This window comes from Leopardus geoffroyi, chromosome A2 (genome assembly GCF_018350155.1).
Source record: "Leopardus geoffroyi isolate Oge1 chromosome A2, O.geoffroyi_Oge1_pat1.0, whole genome shotgun sequence".
NCBI classification, from domain to species: domain Eukaryota; kingdom Metazoa; phylum Chordata; class Mammalia; order Carnivora; family Felidae; genus Leopardus; species Leopardus geoffroyi.
Genome location: NC_059331.1, coordinates 42703167 through 42727710, shown reverse-complemented (window position 1 = coordinate 42727710; position 24544 = coordinate 42703167). Strand labels below are relative to the sequence as shown.

The window sequence follows — 24544 nt, the reverse complement described above, 5'->3', positions numbered from 1 at the left end:
GTAGAGTGAGCCCGAGGACATTGACTCTCCACTTGAGTGTTGGCTCAGGCTCTCCTTCTGCCTCACATAACAAGTTACCTCTGAATATCAGGATATTTTTGGTGAGTGAAGTGAGTCTAGGGACACACAGGGACAGAGAACAAACAGATGTTTGCCAAAGCTTCAAACACGTAATTCCATTCCTAAAGGGTAAGATCTAGTTGAAAGAAGACAAAGAAAAACTCAAGAGAAAGGAATAAAAAAAACAAAACAAAACCAAAAACAGATAAAATGGAAAATCCTGGGAGAAAACATCAGTGAAGCCCATTCTTTTATCCGTTATCCTAAGATACATGATAATTGATGAGAATAACTTATGCTGCAACTTTACTCATTTTGTTATAATTATATATAAAAAAAGATGATAATTTCCCTATGTTGCTAAAAAGTGAGATGCAAATGACTAAGCATTTAGAATATAACAAGTTAATGAGAAACATTTATCACTGAAAGGAAAATGAAATAAAATAGGAAATTTGGTACCTATAAAACAACACAGAGGCTATTTTCTTAGTAACAGATTCCTACTAAATATCTATGTTCTATTAAATCAAATTGTGAGGTTTATCAACCTTGGATTTAATTGTACTTTTTTAGAAAAAATAGATCATTTGAAAACGAGGCTCTCTTAAGTATATCAATGTCTGAATTGCACTCGAGTTCATGATAGCTTTTTAAAGTGCAAGACAATTATGGGTATGTAATTCTATGTAAATATTTTCCTATTACAGCAAAATTCAAAAGTTCAAATGGTTCAAAAGTTTACAACATGAGAATGGTGCAAGTTGGTGGGAGTTTATTTTTAAATAATCAGTTGAGGGGCACCTGGGTGGCTCAGGAGGTTAAGCGTCTGACATCGGCTCATGTCATGATCCCACAGTTCAAGAGTTTAAGCCTTGCGTTGGGCTCTGTGCTGACAGCTCAGAGCCTGGAGCCTGCTTTGGATTCTTTCTCACTCTCTCTGCTCCTCCCCAGCTTGCACTCTGTCCGTCTGCCTCTTTCTCTCTCTCTCAAATAAACACTAAAATAAATAAATAAATAAATAAATAAATAAATAAATAAATAGATAGATAAATAATCAGTTGAAATGTGACTGTGGTCATATTCTGTTTTTTGGATTTAGAATGCTTAGATGTCATTTTAATGTTTATCTTTTTATTGAATGTGCACTATTTACATCATAGATATCTAGAAAGGATAGCTGTGCCTCATCAAGACATCCTAGCTGTTTTTATTTACCTGGATTAGACAATTTGAAAATGCACACAGTCTTCATATTTAGGATATTGGAACTTAAATTACAGAATTTGACTATGTTTAGTAATAAAGAAGAAATATCACATCTACAGAGACTACAAAACAATACATGCTTTTACTTAAGCACAAATGGGTGTTTTCAGAATGGACTCAATTTTCAAAATTCACGGTTACATTGCTTTGTGATCATACGGTAATTCTTGTTATTTAATTTGAGTTGCTAAACAAGAGACAAAAAAGGGGAAAGGAGATATAGGAAGGCAGAAGACAAGTGAATGAAAGTAAGCTGATCTGCGCATATGATAAATGAAGGTTGTATTTCTTGGTTTCACACATATACACAAAAAAGAAAAAATGACTTCTTGAGCCCAGTTTGCTTTTCACTTGCATGTGTGAAAAGAAACTCCTAAAACATACAACTGAGGGCACATTTAGTAGCTTCTCATTAAGGAGAAAAGATTAAATGTTCCTAATAAAAACATAATTTACATCTAAATAGTGCTAATAGCTGTTTTATGAATAGTGAGGACAATTCGTTCAGGAAACCTGGATTCCTTTGGAGTCCTATAGTCAACATTTTAAACTGCGTAATTAAGTTTACATCCTTGATTTTTTATTTTTTTTTGCAACCCTTGCAATTCTTTTCAAAGCTTCAGTCTTATAGTCAAGAAAACCGTGGCCAGATTGTTAAAATATTCAGCTACCGTAGCAATGTTCCAGCCATCTGGAAGGATTTCTAACAGTCAGCAATTTGGAGTAGGAGCAGCTAACAACTAGACACGTCTGGTTTGTAGATATACGTGTTTACACTGGGGCAGGGGTAGGGGGGTTACAGAAAAATATCCCTGCTGCATGGTGTAGCCGATTTATATAGAAGCAGCAAATGAAAAAAAAAAAAACAATGAAGCATCAAATGATGAATAAAAATATATATAAACTTCTCAAATCTTCCTTTTTGAATTTCTTTGTGAATAATTCCAGGTCAGAAGAATATATCACTGATGGCAAATGTTGATATTTACGCATAATATTAAGATGTCACCTATACCGGTTTTGCTTTTGTTGAATCAAGGAAAATGATACTCTCATCTTTGGTTTTCCATTCTTCTTAACTGAACTGACCATATACATTGTGGGTGAGGTCTTAAAAACATGGTGTTATTCCAAACAGCACCTAGACCAAAACATCTATCTTAACATTTACTTGTAAATGTAATCTGTGTCTAAGTCTTCATTTTTTCCCATTCATTAAAACAGCTTTTTACTTAGATGTTCCTTGTACAGATTGAAGGTTTAAGAGCTAAACTTTATTGGAATATAAATGGAAACCCTAGAGCATCAGTTCACTAAACGGGACCCTGAAAGAGACAATTCCTTTCACTAGTTAAGCCCTCACAGCACTAAATGAGTACAAATGCAGTAATCAATCCATTAATTTGATCAATTCAGTCAACCAAACCATAGATAGGAGACCTCACTGTAATTAGACCCATAGAAATCAGTGTGCATCAATCAGATTCATAAGATGCCCAGATAAACTTTACTTGCAGGGCAGGTACAGCCCCAATATCCACATTGTGTGGCTTCCTCCTTTTTTAAATGATGACATCATGGCCTATTTATTTCTATGAATACAAGCAACAATAGCTAATCCTCTATTCAACAAAAGGCGTGGGTTTACAGAGATAAGTTTACTATAATATGTATCTTGCATCTTTTGATAGAAAATTAGTATTTACAGCACTCAGTCTATTCCATCCCCATAAGTAACATATTGAATATCATGTGAACCCAAGATATGGACCAAAAAAACAAAACAAAACAAAACAAAAAAACAACCGTATCTAGGAAAGAACTAAGACAATTTGCCTGATACCCTCTTTTTTTTTTTGAGGAAGAAACTAAGGTACAGAAAGTCAAAGTAAATTGATTAAAGAGACAGCAAGTTAACCACAGGACTGGGAAACAAACTCTAAGCTTTTTTCCAAGCTCCTCAAAATAATTTGTCTTTGTAATGCTTACTTCTTCTATGATTTAATATTATGCAGTGTCATATATATAATAAAAATTGTGTGAAAGTCAGGTGTGTTTAATACCTAACATGCATAACATCTTTTCTTTCCATTTGTCCCTTTTACAAGGTTTTGCAGGTTAAATGTCAAATCTGGTTAAGTGAAGTATAATATAGTTCAATACCCACTCCAAAAACAAAAGTTTAAACAGCTTACCTGTTTTAACATATATGCTTTGGAATTATAGGTTCACCTTTTTTTTCTTTAATAGAAGAAAAATAAATCAATATGGGGAAAGTACCTTCTACTACAACATGAAAATCATGAGAGGTTGATCCTAAGAAATTGTTGGCTGTGCAGCGATAATTCCCTCTGTCCCGGTAGGAAACGTTCTCTATCTTCAAAGTCTTGCCATAATTTTCTTTTGTTTCTCTTCCTTTGGGTAGATCACCACCTATTTTGTTCCAATCAACCTGTGGAGTTGGTCTGCAAAACAATAAATACATGATAAACATTTTTTAAGCTGCAAAATTAAAATCAAAGCTACTCACAGGATACATCACTTAACATATTGCTTTTACATATGCTCTCAGAGTTCCAGTAAGTAACAATCAGCCTTCCCAGGGCACGGACCTATACTCCACCATCGATGGTGAACACTGGATTGGATCAGGTCTCCTTTAATGCAAGCACCTTTAATAGTCTGCTTCCATGGAAATCATGCTTCTTCCATTAAGAGGACTAACTATCTATCATAGCTGAATAGGTATATATAGATAAAGGGTGGGTAATTGGATCCACAGAAATATTAAAAGATTTTTTTTCAAGGTTTTAATATTTTACCAGAAATATTTTAAGTATGAAACCTCCTTATAGGTGATTTGGAGTGGCTAGAAATAATAGCCCTCCTCCCCATATGAGTTTGAAAAACAAGATAAAGTAGGACCCAATAGTAAGCAGAGGGAAGTGCTATCCTCTTAATACAAATGAAGCTGATGGTGGAGAACATGGCACAGATGTGATAACTGTATGTGATGGCTGGACCAAGAACAGCCTGTTTTAGGGTAAGGTGGGCTCTGCGCAGACATGGCTACCCAAGTGGCTTTCTTCCTTTGTTGGGGAATAGAGAAAAGTAGGGGGTGGGGGGAGCAAGGAGGAGGGGGCAGATGAACCACATCTCCCTTGCTCAGAAAGATGAGATCACCCAATCAAACCAAACAAACAAAAAAACTGAACTAAACTAAAACCAAAGTGATAACTTGTCATACATCAAGAGAATAACTGTCTCCACCTTAAGGAGGAAAACAGTAGTGGGGAATCAAGCCACCTGGGTTTAAGAAAAATCCCAGCTCAGGAAAACCAGACAAGCAGAAGGTTGGTGACCTTTATGACTCTTGTGATTTACAAGTTATGTGGAAAACACCAATGGCTGGGGCACCTGGGTGGCTCAGTCAGTTAAGCATCCAGTTTTGGCTCAGGTCATGATCTCATGGTTTGTGAGTTCGAGCCCTACGTAGGGGCTCTGTGCTGACAGCTCAGAGCCTGGAGGCTGCTTCGGCTTCTGTGTCTCCATCTCTCTCCCTGCCCCTTCCCCACTCATGTTTTCTCTCTCTCTCAAAAATAAACATTTAAGATAAAAGAAAAGAAAACACTGAAGGCTGATTTTAATTAATATATTTTTTTATTTCTCTTCTCCGGTTGGGTTATATGAACGGAAAAACTTAATTTTGCTATTTTTATTGATGCTGCTTTTCCTTGCTCTATTTATTTTTATTATGAATAGCTACAGGTTATTGACATATTCTAAAGATGGGCATTATGATCGTCACTTTATCAATGAGGATTCTAAAGCTCCAAGAAGTTAATTAATTCACTTAATGTCACTAGGGTAATAAATGACATGTTAGAACTTAAGTTTGTCTAACACTAAACTTGCTTTTTCCATGGCTGTGTTTTATTACACCTGTGCTTTTTCTATCCCTTTTCCCTTCCTAACTGCATATTCTTGGGATATATGCTTGTAGCCGAATTAATTAGTTAGTAGTTAATCACTGAACAATTACCTCATATTGTTTCTGTCAATTATCTCAGACTGTTTGAATTGCTCAGGCAAGCATTAAAATAATTCCATTATTATGCAAAAACTATATAGAAGGTAAAGAGGTAGGTCCCTTAATTTACACACTCTCTTCCCCTCCTCCATTCCAGGCTGAAGCCTGTAACGTGCCTTACAGATCTAGAACCACCACTTTCTATTTGCCCAGTCTGAGTACAGGGCACCCTTTTGTGGGAAACAGTAATGATGCTCCAACAGGCAGCTGGGAGATGATATTAGCTGCTGGCTTCCTGCACACACTACCTAACAGAATGCAGAAACTCAAGTCTCCTAACTGCTTGCTTTCCACGCCATCTGTCAAAATGGCAATTTGCCAAATTACAGGCTGCTCTGGACCTAAGTTCCTCCAAACTGGTTTTTCTATGAGTTCATGCTTTAATAGTGCAAGCATCTCACTTTCTGCAGGCTTCTGCAGGATTCTTCCCTTCCCTTCCTTCCCTTCCCTTCCCTTTCCTTTCATCCTTCCTGCCTGCCTTCCTTCTGTCCTTTCTTTTTTGCCAGTCCTTGAAAACCAGTCTAATCCTTTATACCTATCCCTTGAGAGAACAGAATAAAATGATTATCTACAAGTATCAGGTGAACATGAGACCTAATTTATCTAGTGACATATCTCTCCTATTCCAAGAATATCCAGCTATATTCTTCTCAATTTTTTTCTTTTTTTTTAAATTTAAGGAACATTCACTAACAGCATTTGGGCAGTGAAAATTTGAGGGAAAATATAATGCTTAATCCCTTTTTTAAAGAAGTTTATTTATTTTGAGAGAAAAAGAGAAACATGGGAGGAGCAGAGAAGTGGGGGGTGGTGGGGAAAGAGAATCCCATGCAGGCTTCGCACTGCCAGGGCAGAGCTCAACGTGGGGCTCGATCTCACCAACCAAGAGATCGTGACCTGAGCCGAAACCAAGAGTCAGATTCTCAACCGAATGAGCCACGCTGGCACCTCTTAATCCCTTTTTATATACAAACATGCACTATCTCATACTCTCAAATTTTGTTCAGGTACTTATCCAGCCAATTTTTGTTAGTATACTTCCTTGCTCTTCCTACATTTTTATAGTGTAGCATCTTGAAGTAGAATCACACCTACCTTAAACTCAAGAATTTACAAGTTACAGAGGCAAGAGAGTGAAGAAACAGTTTGATACCAATAATCAACAGAGGGAAGCGACAATACCCCCCTCTACTTCCAATGAAGCTCCCACAGGGTAAGAGCAAGTGTGAACTGGCACCTGAATGTGCACTTTCCACTCAGTGCCTGCCCTTCTGAATGAGATTCATTGTTGTTTTAACTATTCCAAATTCCGGCCTTATTCACAGAATTTATAGAATCTAAACCCCTCCATATCGGTTTCTTTGTGAAAGTTTTCCTGTTTTAATGAATAGTATCAACATTTTCATTGCGACTAACCATTTACTGAAGTATAGACCTACAGCCACTTCTTCAGATTCAGAAACAATGCCATTCTTTGTGTCCGCCCTCCTCCACCTCCCCCTTTATTGAACAGACCATTCATTGGGTTGAACTGAAATACATTAAATCTAGAGGTAGTTTAGGGTTCTGGAGACAGGATGGAACTCCAGCTCCACTTTATACTGAGCTTGAACAAGTTCAATCAAGCCGCTGGGCGTCATTTACCTAGCCTGCAAATGGGAATAATGGCCGCCTTGAGACTTGGTGAGCATGAAGTGAGCTTACGCATGCCATTTCAAACACATAAGCAACCTGTATATCTTTGCCAGATGGAGAGAGACGTTTACAAAGCTAAGGGGCTGCAAAACCATTAAAATTGGCTCTTTTTCTTCATAAACCAATTTAAAATAACTCATTCAGAATATATATTGAGTTATGAATGAATACAATTTTTAAAATTTCAAATCCCAGTTCACCAACCAGATGCCCAGCTAGAAGAGTCCCTTGACTAAGTATTAAATAAGATAGTCCTGATTTACAAAGGCTTAGGGTGTTTGCTCAACAAATGTAACAATTTCAAGACATGACCAAGTGACATTTTTTGGAGGATTTGGAAACCTGCATTGATTTTTCAGACGAGAAGAAGCTGAGTTAATTATATTCTTAGGTGAAATTCTCTGAAAGTACATGCTCTGGACCTCTTTGTATGCAAAGGGCAGCAGGGTGAAATAATAGATAAATAAGGCTCCTTGCAACCTGAAAAGCAATCAGAACCCATAGCATAGCAAGGAGTGGGAGAAAATGTGATAGCAGAGACACAAAAACCTGGCACCCACAGTAAGAGACTGGTAAGTAACAACTTCAAGCTCTAAGGATGGCATCCCTACTGACGTAGGTAAGGAGAATGTTTTCATTGTCACCTCCATTCACACTATCACAAACTGACAGAGCAATCTAATTATAAATCAATCTCAGTCACAGCCTGAAGTCTGTAGAGTGAAGTGCAAATTACTTCCTCCAGAAAAGTGGTAACAGAATTTTTTTAAAAGAAATCATTTTAAAAATGTGTATATAGGATTAACTGCTTAACTAATGCATTATTCTGTATAGAAAGGGATTGACAAAGTCATGAACGGGGTCAAGTTACTCACAGGCCTTCAGCAAAACACTCAAGCAGCAGGGTGTCCCCTTTGAGGATGGTAACTGAGGACGCACTGCCACTTTCAGTAGGAGGCAACAGCAATCTGGGTTTTCTTTGCTTGATCGAATTTGCTATAATACAGAAAAGAAAAGTCACATACTTTTTTCCAAATGAAGACAGTTAAAATCCTGTGGTACTAAATCTTTCTTAAAACTTAAAATGTATTTACCTATATGCTCCTATGTATATATACAAAGATGAATTTTTAATATACTGCCATTTAAATAGACTCCATTCTTACCACGAAGCATGGATGGTCCCTCAGAATCAATAACTTAGTGTAGCACCACGTTTTAAGAAGGTCATGACTGAAAACACACCTTCAAATTTCACAAGTTCAAGTACGGTTGAAGATAATTCGTTTTTTTTTTTTTTTTAAGTTTATTTAAAGACAGAGAGAGAGAGAGAGTGAGTGTGCAGGCATAGTGAGAGAGAGGCAGAGAAAGACACACACACACACGGAATCTGAAGCAGGTTCCAGGCTCTGAGCTCACACAGAGAGCCCGATGTGAGGCTTGAACTCACAAATGGTGAGATGACTCACAAATAACCTGAGCTGAAGTCCACCTCTTAACCCAATGAGCCCTCCAGATGCCCCAAGACAATTAGTTTCTTGATGAAAGTCCTTAAAAGTTAACAGATAGCCTATGATTTTATATTCCACACTTTAATCAGACCTTGCCATGTCTAATGGCTGTGTATCAATTTGAATTTCACTTAGTATGCCTAAGTATTTTATAAGATGCTTGTTACAATATAGCTTCCCGAGCCTTGCTCCCAGAAATTCTGATTCAGGAAGCGTATGGTGGACACCATGCATCTATGAAGTGGGCAAGTTCTTTAAGGTGACTCTATTTACAATCTCAGCCCCTCAAAGAAACATAGTGCTTCAGGGAATGATAAGCAAACATTTTCAGTAACTACATATTGTAATGTTCCCTTTGTTACATGCTCAAGAATGCTTTTCAAATACAACGGCAAACGAGGGCTTTCATTTTCAATGTAAGTTTTAACATCATTTCCAAATGTTCTCTCAAATTGTTTTTTGTCCATCCAATGTCAATGTGATTTGACACGATGTGGAAAGTGCAAACAGCTGACATTCAGAGTAGGGAAATGAAAAGCCCTGATAGCAGTGTGCACATGCTATAGCTTCCTTACAAGTATGTGTTTATCAAAAAATAATTGTTGAACACACAGTACGTGCTATTATTTTTACTAAGGGGTGTACAGATACAAGGAACATGTCTGGGTTATTGACCTCAATAATGCAGTTGGGGAAGTATATTTAATCAATCCACCTTCAAACTGAGAAGGCACCGAGAAGAGTCTTCTTCCAGCCCTTCTGATGTTGCCAGTGTATCAGAAATCTAGATGAGGCCACTGGCCCCCATGACATGAAGAACATTTGTTGCATTCACATAAATGAACTGTGGAAAACTAGTTATATAATTCAGGTTCACTCAGGCACCTTCCATACAACACTAGTTCTAGTACCTGTCCTGTGGGGGAAAACTGTACTATTTCACAGACAAATGAGTTACGAAAATGCAGCAAACTGTATTCTTAGAGTTACAGCCCAATGTTAAAGTACTCTGAGAAGTCTTACAAGAAACATAACCATTTAACTTTCTTAAACCTAGTGTTTTCTCTACTGTTTCTTTCTTCTACGTACATGTAACAACTATCAACCAAAATGTCACTCAAAAAGGACAGAAGTCTTAGGAGACCCAAATATACATGTTGGGGGCACCTGGGTGGCTCAGGCAGTTAAGTGCCCCACTTCGGCTCAGATCATGATCTCACAGTTTGTGAGTTTGAGCCCCGCATTGGGCTCTCTGCTGACAGTATGGAGACTGCTTTGGATCCTCTGTCCCCCTCTCTCTCTGCCCCTCCACTGTTTATGCCTTCTCTCTCAAAAATAAACATTTAAAATATATATATACATACTGGGGCACCTGCGTGGCAAGTTGTGTGAGTGTTCAACTTTTGATTTTGGCTCAGGTCATGATCCCAGGGTTGTGGGATTGAGCCCTGTGTTGAGATTCTCTTTCTTTCTCCCTCAGCCCCTCCCCGCCACCTCTCTCTTTCTCTCTCTCTCTCAAAAAAAAAATACATAAATGTGTGGGAGGGTATGTGTATTTGTCTATGTGAATTATATCATATATAAATATAGATACTTTTGCATAGTGAGGAATTTATAAATATCACTCTTTTGCATATAGTTAAGGATGGGGGGAGGGTAATAGAAACCTCTATGAGAAGGGGTTTCCTTTATAGAAATATCAGTATTTTAATATACTCATGAACATAGTAACAGAAAAATTTAAGCTTTGAGATGACAATGAGTTACAAAAGGTAAAACTAAATGCCAACCCTCTTCACGTGATCAACTTACCCTTGGAACCAATTTCTGTGGATGAACTTGAGTCATTAGCATGCCTTACTGAAATAAAAAAAAATTAAAGAAAAAACTCACAAACATAATGGTAGATGCTAGTATCAATAATGAATGGAAAGTCACAGTTTTGTCTAAGAAAAATTACAAAATGAGATATAACCATGCTTCACTAGAACATCATCTTAGGGGATATATTTGAAAAAAAAAAAATATAATGAGCTTAATCTTGAACTACCACAGATGAGTCCAAGGTCGAGAGGATACAGATTACAGCTCTATTACAGAGAACTGAGGCTGCCAAAAGCGATGCTATAGTGAAGACCTGGCAAAGTGTACTTACACATAACAATGAAAAAAAAACCATGAACCAAATTAGACAATGAAATGGTAATGCCAACTTTCGACTCTCCCAGAGCCAATTATTCAGTCAGTGAACTGTCGGGGATTATCTCTGCCCTTTGAATCTTATGGTTCTTTCTCCCACTAATGACTTTTTCCCATTTGGGAACCCAGACTGGCATCTGCAGAATCAAGGAGGGAAGAGAAGCAATTCAAATAACTTTGTCAATTTGGGAAGAACAACAAAGCTTGATGTGATAAAAAAAAAAAAATTATAATATTCAATCTTTTTATTTTCAACTCCTATTTTCTTCGACATTTTCAGCCTTCTAGTTACTCAAGATCACGATGCATCAAAGCCTGAGACTTGCTTCAGAAACCTTAGAATGTCATCGTGTATTGCACCCACTGCAAATGACCAGATCCTGCAGACGTCAAATGAAATATACTTGTACTGTGAATTGAGATTTGATTTTCTGGCTCTGAGAGACAGAGCTACTGTAGGTCTGCAGCTGCAGATGTCTCTTTCATCTGGGTGAAGTCTCTAGAGTTGAACTAAACAATGGCGGAAAATATCCACCCAGCTTTAACTGGCTTCAGCCAGAATGAAATTGCAGGCGCATTTGTATTCAGCATTCACGACGGAACGATAAATTATTTGGACTTACAACTGTTAACTGTTAGTTTCATTGGCATTTTCTGCACAATAGTCCTCAATCTTGGGAATGCAGCAAAGCAACAGTAATCATTTCGACTGTCTTTTTCTTCCACATTTGCAAAGTACAGATCTCCCTTTTGACTCATGTATACTCTTTCATCTTGTTCAATGTGTTCTAACTCTGGAAGGAAACATTTGTCATTAATAGGAGCAACTGTCCTTTATTGTGCTTCATCCTCCTTCTTTATTTTCCTTTCTTTCATATTATTTCATTTCATTTCATTGTTCATGCTTGCTCTTCCTATTCCTCACAAGTCTGGTCTTAAAATAAGAGCAGTGAGTGAGAAGTAAAAAGTAAAAACAAAAATAAAAAACAACAACAAATCCCCTGGGAGCATACTTTCCACCATTAACCAAAGAAACCCACTGGTGGACAACCATTCTGTACCTTCTACCTCTCCTTACCACCTAGGCTGCTACTTCTATACTGGTGTATCTGAAAACTGGTCCAAATGGTTCAATCAAACAGATCTTCCCAAAAGTCATGTGTAAGACATTAATCTGTCTTTCCTGGATGCAGCTTGGAAAGTTCTAGAGTGATTGGAGTCTGGAATGTTTGCCTGCAGCCAAAAATAGTTTGTCTCGCTTTCTTCCAAGTACTGTACAAATATTATCATTTTTCTCTCTGCATTACAATGTGAAAACATTTAGGGCACATTGTGAAGGCACATGCCGGAAGAACTATACAAGAAGCTGGAGTTTCAACTTGAGAGTGAATACAATTTTTTTGGCGAATGAAACACAAAGGTTCATGCTAATTTCTCTGTGGGTCACTCTATGTAGCAGGTAGAACATTATTAAATAGAAATATAAGGCTAGCTACACAGACCTAAGCCATCCTCAACTTTGACATGGACTATATTCCAAAGGTAAGTAAGTTGTTTGGAATGCAGATAGCAATTTTCTTCATAGACATACATTACCATATCAATAGCCTCTACTCTTTCAGATATGATAAAATCAAGAGATATAGTTAAGGGTTTTCTAGTGTTTTCATGTACATACTTAATAGAATATTTAAAACTTGAAACACACTCTACAGATGGATATAATTTTTTAAAAAACTATTTCATTCCACAATGATAATGCGCTTTTTCTTTTTTTCCACGTTGATAATCTTACATTGTTTTTAAATCTTTGTTCCACTATAATATCTGACACGATGCATGAAATTAAAAGGTCTCCTATGTATGGAACAGAATGTTACTTACCAATATTCATCCAGTAAATGTGTAGAGGTGGAAGGCCTTTGGGAGGGTTGCATGGGAGGACGATTGGATCTCCCTCCTCCACTTCAAGAGGGTCAATTTTTTCTTTTGGGAATTTTGGAACATCTAGCATACAAAATTATTTAAGACAGTATTTTAAAATTAACTTTTAATGTCACAAGCAATAATATATTAACACCTTCTTTTTAAAAAATAGAGCATGCTTAACAAATTCAGTGCCCCAAATCTTGGTTCTTGTATCTCCCCTGCAGAAGAAAACACTGTTAAGAATCTGGGGTGCATCCTTATAAAACTTTAAAAATGCTTCTACATTTTGCAAGTGAAGACGACAAATATTTTTGCTATGTGACATCAACTAGCAACAATATGTTGTGCGTATTTCTCTGCATAGAGCTACAAGTTCTGAGTCACAGGATTCACTGAGTTTAGTATCTGATAGATAACTTTTTTTATTCAAACACTGTGATTTCTTTTCTAGGCAGATACATATTTTCTGCCTTGGCTTTACTGTGAAGTCCTTGATTTAATGGGCAAATACTCCATTCAAAGCATAACCAAACTAAATTAAAAATTCAAAGCCCACGTGGGGCAAATAGTATGAATACAAAAAGCCAAACATGACCATTTTAAGTTGCTAAGAGAGTCTTCCACATTGGAATCACTCCCAGAAATAAAATTTTAAATGAAATGGAATTGATGTAGGAAAGGAGAGTTGGCAATATTTTAACATTTTTCCCCCATTCAGGAGGCAGTTTCCTAAGAGGGCAATAGAATTACAATGGAAATCTAAGTCACAACTAAGCAGAATGTGAAACCCAGCACCACTGTGTGATTATTTTCATGAAATTATTTATAAAACCATTTTAAGAACACTCAAAATGTATTATGCCTGAACACTACATTAACACCGTATGATTTTATTAGGGGGTTTTGAATGATATAATTAATAAGGCTTTTATGGAAGAAAAGGACCTCACGAAGGTATGTATAACACTGCTGGCTTGATGGAATTTTGTGGGGGTATTCCATCTCTATATTTCATTCTCAAATGGTGGTTCACAAAAGACAATCATTACTCTTGGAAGTCTAGAGATACACTCATGTATTGTAAAGTTTCTTCTGGAGGAGCTGTGTACATTTTCTATGTATTTATTCCCTTGTCCCTCAACTCCGACCCCAATTCCTTACTGGTTGAAGGAATTTGCTGACATTTCTCTTATCGATGCACCAGCTGGTTACACTGAATTGCTTTTTGTCTAAATTCAAGGACCCTTCAAGGCTTAGCACTGCAGGGGCAGTGCATTATATACAGTGCCTTTGCTAGTTTGGAAGGCAGGTTTCAGTCATGTGACCATCCTCAGTCAATTCCTCTTGGTCAACCCATTGTGGCAGATTTCTCGTAGTGAGGCTGGAAACATATTTGAAACAGCAACTATCGTGGCATCATGCTTTTGCTCTAGCTAGCATGAAATTTCCACCAAGAGACAGGAAAGTATGTCTAGGGCCATCACTATGGTAAGGTCTTGTAGGTAAAATCTCAATGCCACCTATTTGGTAATGCCTTACTTAGCTTTAATGGAGAGCAAATACTATACAAGTCATTTTGTAGAAAGTATACACCTTATGCAAATAATATGTAGCAATTTACAAAACTATTAGGTGATCAAAGCTCCAAGTTCAAATCACTTATTTAGTGTAACTTGCTGTAAAAGCCCCTTGTTCATTGGTATTGAAGTTAACAGGGCCTTTAGATAGTTACTGAATCTATTTATACTCAGAGAGAAGGGGCAACAGAGGAAGGGGAACATAGATTAGAAAATGGAAAGTGCCTGTAATCCTGTTTTATAACAAGCAAACTTTACAATGCCTTACAGGAATACACAGTTCCCTCGGTGATAGCCATTGTAAAGTAGCTAATTAATAAGATATATAAAGCCCTAATTAGAGAGCTGCCCCCTCAGAGTATTCAGAAAAATCTAATGATTCAAACAGATAGTACTGCCAGTGAAGCACTATCATCCATGCATTAATTAAATCTAGATTATAAAATTCTAATTCCAAAGATGTACATATGTAATTCAACTGGCTTCCAAGGCATCAATAATAAAAATAAAATAAAATTTATAAGCCTATCAAAACCTTTATCACATACCATAAATCTTTGGAACAGCTTTTGGTCAAAGATGAAATTATTATCAGGAAAAAGTGAAGAACATTTATATATTTAATAATTTAAGGTCTGAGAATAGATATTATAAAAGACATTAATTTGTCAGTATTTTTTTTATGGTCCTCTTCTTTGACTTTGCCACTATTTAGTAAGTCTGGTTCCATGCTAGAAAATGAACATTTTAATGGCCACAAATAAATGTGGAATTTAATTACTGTAACTCAACAGCAGGCATGAAGCTTATCTTAATTCAAATAAAGAAACAACTCCATTTAAAAATAACTTCAACCAATGGCTTTTGCTAACTGTGTCTCTCTGGTGATAAACATTAGCATTGTTGAGTTTGGACAGATGCAACACTTTTAAAAGTGAATTGCAAACAATTATTTTTCTTTTGTGGAAGGCAACCACATCGTTTTAACTCGCCAACATATTTTAAATGAGTGCTCCATAAACAGCAAAAACACAATCACTTAATTATGTTTCAGTAACACTGGACTTGACCATGGAGTAGCCTCTCTGCAAAGGAAGCAGAATGTACTTGTACATCGGTATGTACCTAAGCAGAAGTTCAAGAATGTTTGGAAATCCCATAATAACCTAAGTCTACATGAAGTCGATTTCCTTTATATATAATGTCCTTATCAGTCTATCTGCATTAAGAAATCAAGCATTTGACAGCACCCATCTTTTTTATTACTCTCCAATAAGCTTGCAGAGTTACAATTCAGTGTCACAGTCCAATTTCTAGTAACAACTCCAATGGCATACATTCCCCAAAACCCAGTCAGAATCTAGCATGAAAACACTTTTCTAGAAACTAGTTAACTGGACAGCAAGCAGTTTTCTTACTGGAACTATCAATATAAAGCAAACCAGCAAATACAAAATTTCTAAGACCTCTACAAGTTGAGATGCTGACCATGAGTTTTGAAACTCATCATTTCAATTCTTTCAACCAAACACACTGAAAAAAATAACATCTTTGTACTTGAAATGCAGATGCCTTCTAAAAAATATTTTGTATTTAGAGAAGAGTGCAAGCTGGGTTCTGGACCAAGTAGTGAAACTAATTGGCTTTGCCGCTTCAGACCAGTATTTTTACCCTTTCGTGCCCCCATTTACTTTTCTCTGGGATCCTAGAGTCCTGTGAATTCATCTCCCTAGGCTCCTTGAAAGACTCACTAGGTTAGAAGTTTCTTAAGGGAAGGATATTGTAAAATCTAAGCTGTAGAGTCTTACCATGCCAACATGCTTAATAGTAAAGAGTAGTAATGAAACAGCATCAGAATAATTTAAGTTAATACAAATCATAGTAACTAAACCACTTAAAAGAAAGCCATTAAGGTGACTTAACTGCTATCAAGTTATGTAACTCTGCAGATAATCTGTCTCTGGCACACAAGTAATCTCATCAAGTCTTCTTACACTCTTTATCTCTCTGAGTCTGATACTCTAATGCCAAGCTATTTCCAACAAAAAAGTGCAACACTTTTCAGCTCATGCAGAAGATGTGTTACCTAAATGATCAAAGCACAGACAACACTGTATAGCATTGTGGTTAAACACATGAACTCTGGAGCCAGCTGCTTGGGGCTGAATCCTGGCTTCATCACTTACTTAGTGATGAGAACCTGTTACTTAATGTGCTTCAGTTTCCTCATCCAAATTCACTGATTTGTGTCAAAGTTTAAATAAACCATTTCATATAAATCAATTAAATAACATGGGGCACTTAAAAATTATTCAACATATGTTGGCTAATAATCAAGTATTTTCACTTTGCCTAGTTCACCCGACCACACTGTAGAGAGAGGAGATGGGCAAAGGGACATACAGCTTTCTTCTGCTGTGCCTTCTGATTTCCTCTGTAGCCTACATTGTAATGACTTCCGTAATTCTATGCAAATATTTGGAATTAGCTTTTACAGAGGAGGTAGGGAGGAAGCCAGAGGAAAGAAACAGTAAGTTTGTCATGTAGAACCTATGATTTAATGATACTCCTCCCCATTACTGGGCAAATGTTCCTATGCCATAAAATTTTATCTATTCTTTTAATGTTTATTTACTTATTCATTTTGAGAGAGAGAGAGACAGAAAGGGTGGGAAGGGTAGAGCAGAGATGGAGGGAGAGAATCCGAAGCAGGCTCTCTGCTATCACCACCGTGAGATCATGCATGACCTGAGCTGAAATCAAGAGTCGGATGCTTAACCAATTGAGCCACCTAGGTGCCCCAATAGAACTTTATTTTGACTTCTCTCTTTGTTTACAGGACTGGATTGGTGAGCTTTTGAGTGCCTTACATTTCCATTCAGTGGGTTTAGCAAACTGCTACAGTCTGACATCATTATGATGAATGCATGACACTGAGCTCACATGCTATATCATCCCTAATTCTAGTTTCCATATGCAAAGAAATTTAATTGATTCCCATTTCCTGGAGAGTACCCCATTAATCCATTTAGGACTACAGAGAATTAACATTGCCTTTCAGTCTATGAGCTGGTAATGAATTCATGCTAAGGAAGGATACCCAATCCAGCCCATGTCATTCCAGTCATTCGCACAACATGACGGATGAGAGGAAAATCCTTGGTCTTAATTAAACCTGTAAAACTCCAAGTTGGACTCTCAACAAATTGATCTTCTTTAGTTGGTTTGCATATATCAGTAAAAGAAATTAGCATATGCTACCAGATCCTGCTTTTGCTATTCTACTCCTCCCAAATCTGAGCAATAAATAGCCACAGTATGTTTTAAGGGAATTGTCTTGAGGAATCTAAGGAAGCTATACAAATGTAGAACCTAGCAGACCAGAAATTCTAATTGGTTTCCATTAAAACAGTACATAAAGGATTGCATTCCTAAGCCTGCCATTTCGTATATTACTTTAATAGTGTATGGAAATTGCTCTAGTATTTTTATTCATTCTTTTGTTCTTCAGCCTATGAATCGATAAATCAGTCACTGATAATATGCATTCAAGCAGCATCTGGAGGCATACAACAAAAGAAGAATAGCATAGCATGACATCTTTACCATTTTTAAACATCCCAATTAGTATACGCACAACTAAAAGACTCTTCCAAGCAGTACATAACTAAATGCTTTAAAAACTCCAGAGAATTTTCACGTGGATTTTCTTAAGAGAACTATCTGTAATAACCAAAAATTGGAAACAATCCGAAGGGACATCAACTGGCAAATGGATAAACAAAGAGTGGTACATCCATACAGTGTAGTATTACTTAGCCATAAGAAGGAGCAAACTACTGATAAATGCTACAATGTGAGTAAGCTGTAAAATCACACTAGGTGGAAGGAGCTAGATGGGAAAATAATGTATGGAATGATTCTGTTTATATGAAATGTTCAGGAAAGAAATTTACTGAAGCAGAAAGAAGATTAGTGACTGCCTAGGGCTAGGGGTGGGAAGAGAGAGTAGTACCTACAAATGGGCATAAGGAATCTCTGGGGGATGATAAAAATGTCCAAATACTAGATTATGATGATGGTTGTACTAAAAATGTATTTTAAAAACTCAATGATTTTGCACTTAACACCAATAAAATTTATGATATGTAAATGATGCTTCAAAAAGTTGTTTTAAAAAATCAGAAAGAAAAATTGCTATAGGCTGAGACGGAGTAGGAATGGTAAGTGGAGGAAGCTGATCTGTGCTGTGAAGGATGGGCAGTACTGAATAGCCCAAAGAGAATTGTTTGTATCGTCATACCAACCACTGGCGGTTGTCAAAATAAAGGCTAGAAAGACCCTTATCTTCTTCTTAGAACCACTCACCACATACACAGGATAGAAGTTTCTTGAGGACAGCCTCTGTTTTTTCACTGCTATCTCTCAAATTACTAGAAAAGTGGCTGGCACGTGAGGGGAGTTTAATAAAGACATGTTGAATAATTCACGGACTAACTCTCCACACCATATTGCGGGAAATCCATTTAGTGAAGTGATTTTTCCCATGTTTGAAAACAGTACATTGTGTTTGTTTGGTTGGTTTTTCTTTTACTCTTTCATTCCCTAGCAAACTCAACTGCAGTGTTATTGAAAGCAGAAAGCCAAACAGCCTGTACAAGGTTTCTGTTTGTAAGAAGTAATAATGGGATTTCCAGTTATTGTCCTCGTGTAGAAACTTAGGGGGCTAAAAAGCCTTTAAGGTTAGTCTAAAGAAAACTTTAAGACATCAGAGATGACACTCTAAAATTCAAATCACAAAGTTTCTATCAATAAAAAAAGAATTGATTCTCTACAGCTTAAGAAAAGAATCAATTGTTAACATTGTAGGAAACTTTAAATGGACTCTGACTTCTAAACCCCAAAGGATTGGGATAGCGGTCCTCTTCAACCTAGAAATGATTGCAGAAAGCTGTTAGACGATGAAGTAATTTCAGGAGAGACTGGAAATGATGCATAAGAAACCTAATTTATTTTGCTTTTTTCTACAGCAGCAGAAAAACATAGCAATTACCCACTACATAGCTCACATCCAAATCTCATCTCTTCACTGCAATGCTAGCCTATTCTGGCCAGAATTACCCTCACAATGTTCATGACTTCACTTGGTCTGCTTAGATAATGAGAAAAAAATATTTTTTTAAACCCTTTAATTGCAGAATCTCATATTAACATGTGCCATTTCCTTCTCTGCAATAGGTCTAGCTTTTTCCTTTGTGTCTCCATAGCAACCATCAGAGTTCAGGTTGGGGATCATGCTGATGCTTTGCCTTCTACAACAGATTTTTAATATCCCTCTCACACATATCTTATTTCACCTATTTTAGTTAATTAGATACATAGATTATATGGTTATAGTTAGACTACAATATCTGGTTTTATAATATAAACTATAACATGACTATAGTTACACACTTATAGATAATTACATCTGTCTGGTTTTATGATCACAACCACAAATTTCATGGTAATAACTTTCTGATCCAGAATTCATGAACATCTACTAGTGAATGTCATTTCAAACCTAAACTCCTGAGGCCAGTTTTCAAGTTTACATGCCTCTACTTTTGCCATTACTATGCTATAACACCTTACTTAATATCCCAGTATATCTAATACAGACAAGTAAATATGGTACTTACAAATCTTGCATATACAAAAAAGCCATTTGCAAAGAATAAAAAGAAACAAACAAAAACAGCCAGCACTCTTATCCACCACCCCACTGGACAAAACTCACAGTGTCACCATGACCTTCCTGTCTGGTACAGAATCCATCCCTTCCCCCTTCCATTAGAGGAAACTACTCTCCTTGTGTTTTCTTCTTCTTCTTTTTTTAATCTTCTTGCAATTTTTCTTTTTTAATTTTATTATTTGTTTTTGAGAGAAAAAGAGTGCAGGAATGAGGGAGGGACATAGAGAGAGAGGGACAGAGAGAATCCCAAGCAGGTTCTGTACTTTCAGCATGGAGTCCAATGCAGGGCTCAAACTCCTCAACTGTGAAACCGTGACCTAAGCTGAAATCAGACATTTAACCAACTGAGCCACCCAGGGGCCCCCGAAATTGTGTTTTCATCATTGTTTGTTTTTCATTATAATTTACCACATACAAGTATCCTCCTAAACAATAATTTATCTTCCCATATTTTGCACTTCTGTTAATAAAATCATAGTGTATGTATCATTCTGAGAATTGCTTTGATTATTCAACATATTCCCAAGATTCATCAATTTTCACTGCTGAGTAACTATACCTCATCCTATTTACAAATCCTAACTATTTACTCATCCTATCATGGATACACTCATGTTTTTTTCCAATATATTTTTAATACAAGCAATGGAATCACAAATATGCCCAGTTGACACGGATGAGTGCCGCACACATGAGGAAGGAAATGGAAGAGCCAGGTTACAGGTGAGACCATCTTCCATTTAGGAGAGACTGACAAATATTTTCCACAGAGCAGGAAAGTCCACTTGCAATGGTAGTAGATTATGGGAGCTGCACATTCCCAACTAAAATTAGTACTCTCAGACTTCGTAATATTTCCCAACTTTGTGGGAGCAAATGCTTTTATTATGTGCGTTACAGTACATCTATTTCTGACTACTAATGGTGATGAGCCCATTCTCATATTTTCATTTGAAAAAGGTATGTTTTTTCTATTTATCTATATCTTTTAAAGTATTTTTCAACTATAAAGGCTTCACATCTCTTTGTTGGATTTATTTTCTGCTTCTACATAATTTTATCCCATCAATTTTTTTTTTTTTTAGTTTATTCTGTTGCCTTAAGTTAATTCATGCATTTTCATCTTAAAACTATGTTACCTAAAAAGCTTAGATCACTGGGGGACTCAGTAGGCTAAGCATCTGACTTTGGCTCAGGTCATGATCTCATTGTTCATGGGTCAGAGCCTGGAGCCTGCTTCAGATTCTGTGTCTCCCTCTCTTTCTCAGCCCCTCCCCCACTTATGTTTTTTTTCTCTCTCTCTCTCTTTCAAAATATACAAACATTAAAAAATAAAAATAAAAAAGCTTAATCATTAATTTTCACCTCTTCTTTTCTAATGTATGTTTCTAAGATGAAATGTATCTGTCTAAATAACGTTTTGGCTGCCTCATGCGTGTTTTCCTATGTAGAATTGCTACCACTGTCACTACAAAATATGTTCTATTTTCTTTTGCCATTTCTTATTTGACCTATGAGTTTCTTAGACATCTGTTTATTGATTTTCAAAGATATAAGGCTTCTCTAATTTTGTTGGTATTATTGACTTCTAACTCAATTGCATTTGGGTCATATTTATTTCATAGCTAATATGTCATCAAATATTGAAAAAAATGCATTCTGCAGTTTTAGGTGCAATGTTCTATACATGTTCATTAGTTGGAGCTTATAATTGGCTTCTTTAAATCTTCTATATACTTACTGATGTTTTGTCTGCTTGAGCTACCAAAAAATGAAACATATTTTAGTATCTCTCATTATTATGATAGATTTGTCCATTTCCACTTGTACTTCTATTTTTGCTTCATATATTTTAATATTATATATGCCTAGGGAATTAATCTTCAGGAAGGCTTTTAAAAATAAATTCTAGGGACACCTGGGCGGCTCATTTGATTAAGTGTCTGCCTTCGGCTCAGGACATGATCTCAAGCCTCATGTTGGGCTCTGGGCTGACAGCTCAGAGCCTGGAGCCTGCTTCAGATTCTGTGTCTCCCTCTCTCTCTGCCCTTCCCCTGCCCATGCTCTGTCTCTCTCACTCTCAAAAATTAATAAACATTTTTAAAAAATAAAAATGAATTCTATTTTGACTAATATTAATTCAGACATTCCCACTTTGTTTTGAATAGCATTTATCTGGAACATCATTTCCATCTTGTAGTTTCAATAACTCTGTACCCTTATGATTTAGATGTGCTACAAGGTAAACAACCATACCTTTCTTTAAAGAAAAAAAACTTGAAGCATTTAGTGTATTTACTTTCATCTTCAATTAGTCATATATTTGGATTTATTTGTACAGTTTTTTCTTTCCTTTTCTCACATTTCTTATCTTTTTCTCCTTCAAACAACAGGGTCTGTTAACCATTCATATTTTACTCTATATTTTTAATGTAATTACTTTATAAATCTTAAGATGCATACTTTACTTGTAAGACTCTAAATTCTTATCTAGAATAATATAAGGACTTTAGAATAATTTAAATCTAGTCCCCTGTCCAATTTTTTAGGATACGTCTTTTCATTATTTGTTTTTCTGAGGTTTGTGTACATTCTCACTGGCTTCCAGCATAAAGTGTCCGTATCCTGGAAAGGCAATGACTCTGAATATCTTTAGTGTCTATAAGTCTGCAAAAAGAAATTGCCAAATAGAAGCTGACAGCAGTTTTTACATAAGAATGGACTCTGCAAAGATTTTAGTTAGAATCAGGTAATGTGGGATACCTTAAGAGCAGGGAAAATAAGTGACCAAATGTGGAAGTTGGTCATCAGAGATCCCATGCTATAGAGGCAAAATATGGTAATAAAGGGGTCACTTAATCTTCGTAGCAGTTATTGATAAAACGCACCCTTACCAGTACAGTAATTTACAGTTTTCCATGATTATTATTTACAGAAAACATTGTTAATATATACCAATTACTGGCTATCCTCTCCCAATGGGCACTCATACTGCTGGAGTAAAGTAGGGCTATGAGATTGGCTTTGCCCACCTGACAAACTATGAGAAGTTGCCTGTATAGTTTCTTGTTGGAAGCAATTATTGCCTGGTCTCTGCCCCAGATTCTTTGACCAAGGTGGTGTAAATTTCACATGGTATACTCGCAGAATGACGCTATTTCCAGTGGCTGGGACCTCTAAAAGGCTGCATGGAGAACACCTAGCCTAAAGAGCTGCCAGACCCACAGCCAACCACATAATCAGGGAATTAGCACGTGGGCCTGGAGAATACTTGTTGCAGCAACAAAATTTAGCCACATCTAACCAATGCATTTAGCTTGATTCTCATCTTATAAGGCAACGCAGACTCTTATTTTTTCCCATGTTAGATATAAGAATATTGAAACACAGCAAAATTATGTTGGTTTCAAAGATCATATTTAAAGTATCAAGATCTAGAAGATAACTTCCCTTATAATGAAACATAGGGCATATATAAGCTGGTAATTAATTTATGAATGTGTTATTATTCTCTTCAACATTTCACTAAAATATTTGTAATATGGAATATCCATTGTAACACTTACTTGGTACTATAAATTCTATTTCTTCTGACATAGCAACCCCTAGTTTATTAGAAGCAAAGCAGCGGTATTTCCCTTGAAAATGAGATATGTGCCCCTCATTTGGGATCTTAAATGTTCCTGAGTTGTTAGACACAATTATCCGAGAGTCAGAGAGATCAAAAGTCTTGTCATCCTTAGTCCACATAAATCTGTAAGATAAAAGAAAAGTAAATAATCCTGAAAAATGAAAATGTATTTCTTAATTTTAAAGTAGTCATAATCAAAAGCACAACAATGACAAAACCAAGGCAATTTATGGTTTAAGAAAAAAAGATTTTTAATTGGCTATATAATAGAATACAAAAAAAAAAAAAAAAAGCCTTAGAAGAGTCTGAGAAATCTCACAAGCTGCTGTAGACTGAATGTTTATGTCTCCCCCAAATTCATATATTCAAGCCCAATCCCTTATTGTAAGCGTATTTGGAGGTAGGGTATCTGGGAGGTGCTTAGATCATGAGGGTAGAGTTCTCATGAATGGGATTAGCAGCCTTATAAAGGAGACTCCAGAAAGCATTTCTGCTGTCTTAAGTCATGTGAGGTAACAGCAAGAAAATAGTTGTATATGAACCAGAAAGCAGGTCCTCATCAGACACCAAATCAGCCAAGGCCTTGATCTTGATCTGCCCGGCCTCCAGAAGTGTGTAACAAATATGTGCTTGTTGTTCAAGCTACCCAGTCTGTAGCATATTTGTTATAGCAAGGTGAACTAAGACCAAGCCACAAAAGAGCTGTGACAGTTGAGAGAACAGAAATTGAAAATAGGTTTTGTTCTGTTCTTTTTGAAGCTATTTTAGCTTTTCCAACTGGAAAGGTATTTTACTAGTATTTCAAAGACTACTCCATACAAACATATAATGTGTCATCATGTGTGTATG

The 24544-nt window shown here is 36.4% G+C and overlaps 1 protein-coding gene across 10 annotated transcripts in view; it reads right to left on the bottom strand.

Annotated features, from left to right (window-relative positions):
- Window positions 1–24544, bottom strand: part of CHL1 (cell adhesion molecule L1 like) — a 202127-nt gene that overhangs the window by 44704 nt on the left and 132879 nt on the right. For 9 of the 10 annotated variants that reach the window (XM_045493574.1, XM_045493578.1, XM_045493577.1 and 6 more), the window contains 6 exons: window positions 23631–23818; window positions 12709–12831; window positions 11448–11618; window positions 10438–10485; window positions 7990–8110; window positions 3610–3794 (listed from right to left, as the gene is read on the bottom strand). In XM_045493574.1, coding sequence (XP_045349530.1) covers window positions 3610–3794; window positions 7990–8110; window positions 10438–10485; window positions 11448–11618; window positions 12709–12831; window positions 23631–23818 — 836 coding nt within the window. The remainder of the gene's footprint in view (window positions 1–3609; window positions 3795–7989; window positions 8111–10437; window positions 10486–11447; window positions 11619–12708; window positions 12832–23630; window positions 23819–24544) is intronic. The other variant, XM_045493580.1, reaches the window with a different exon arrangement.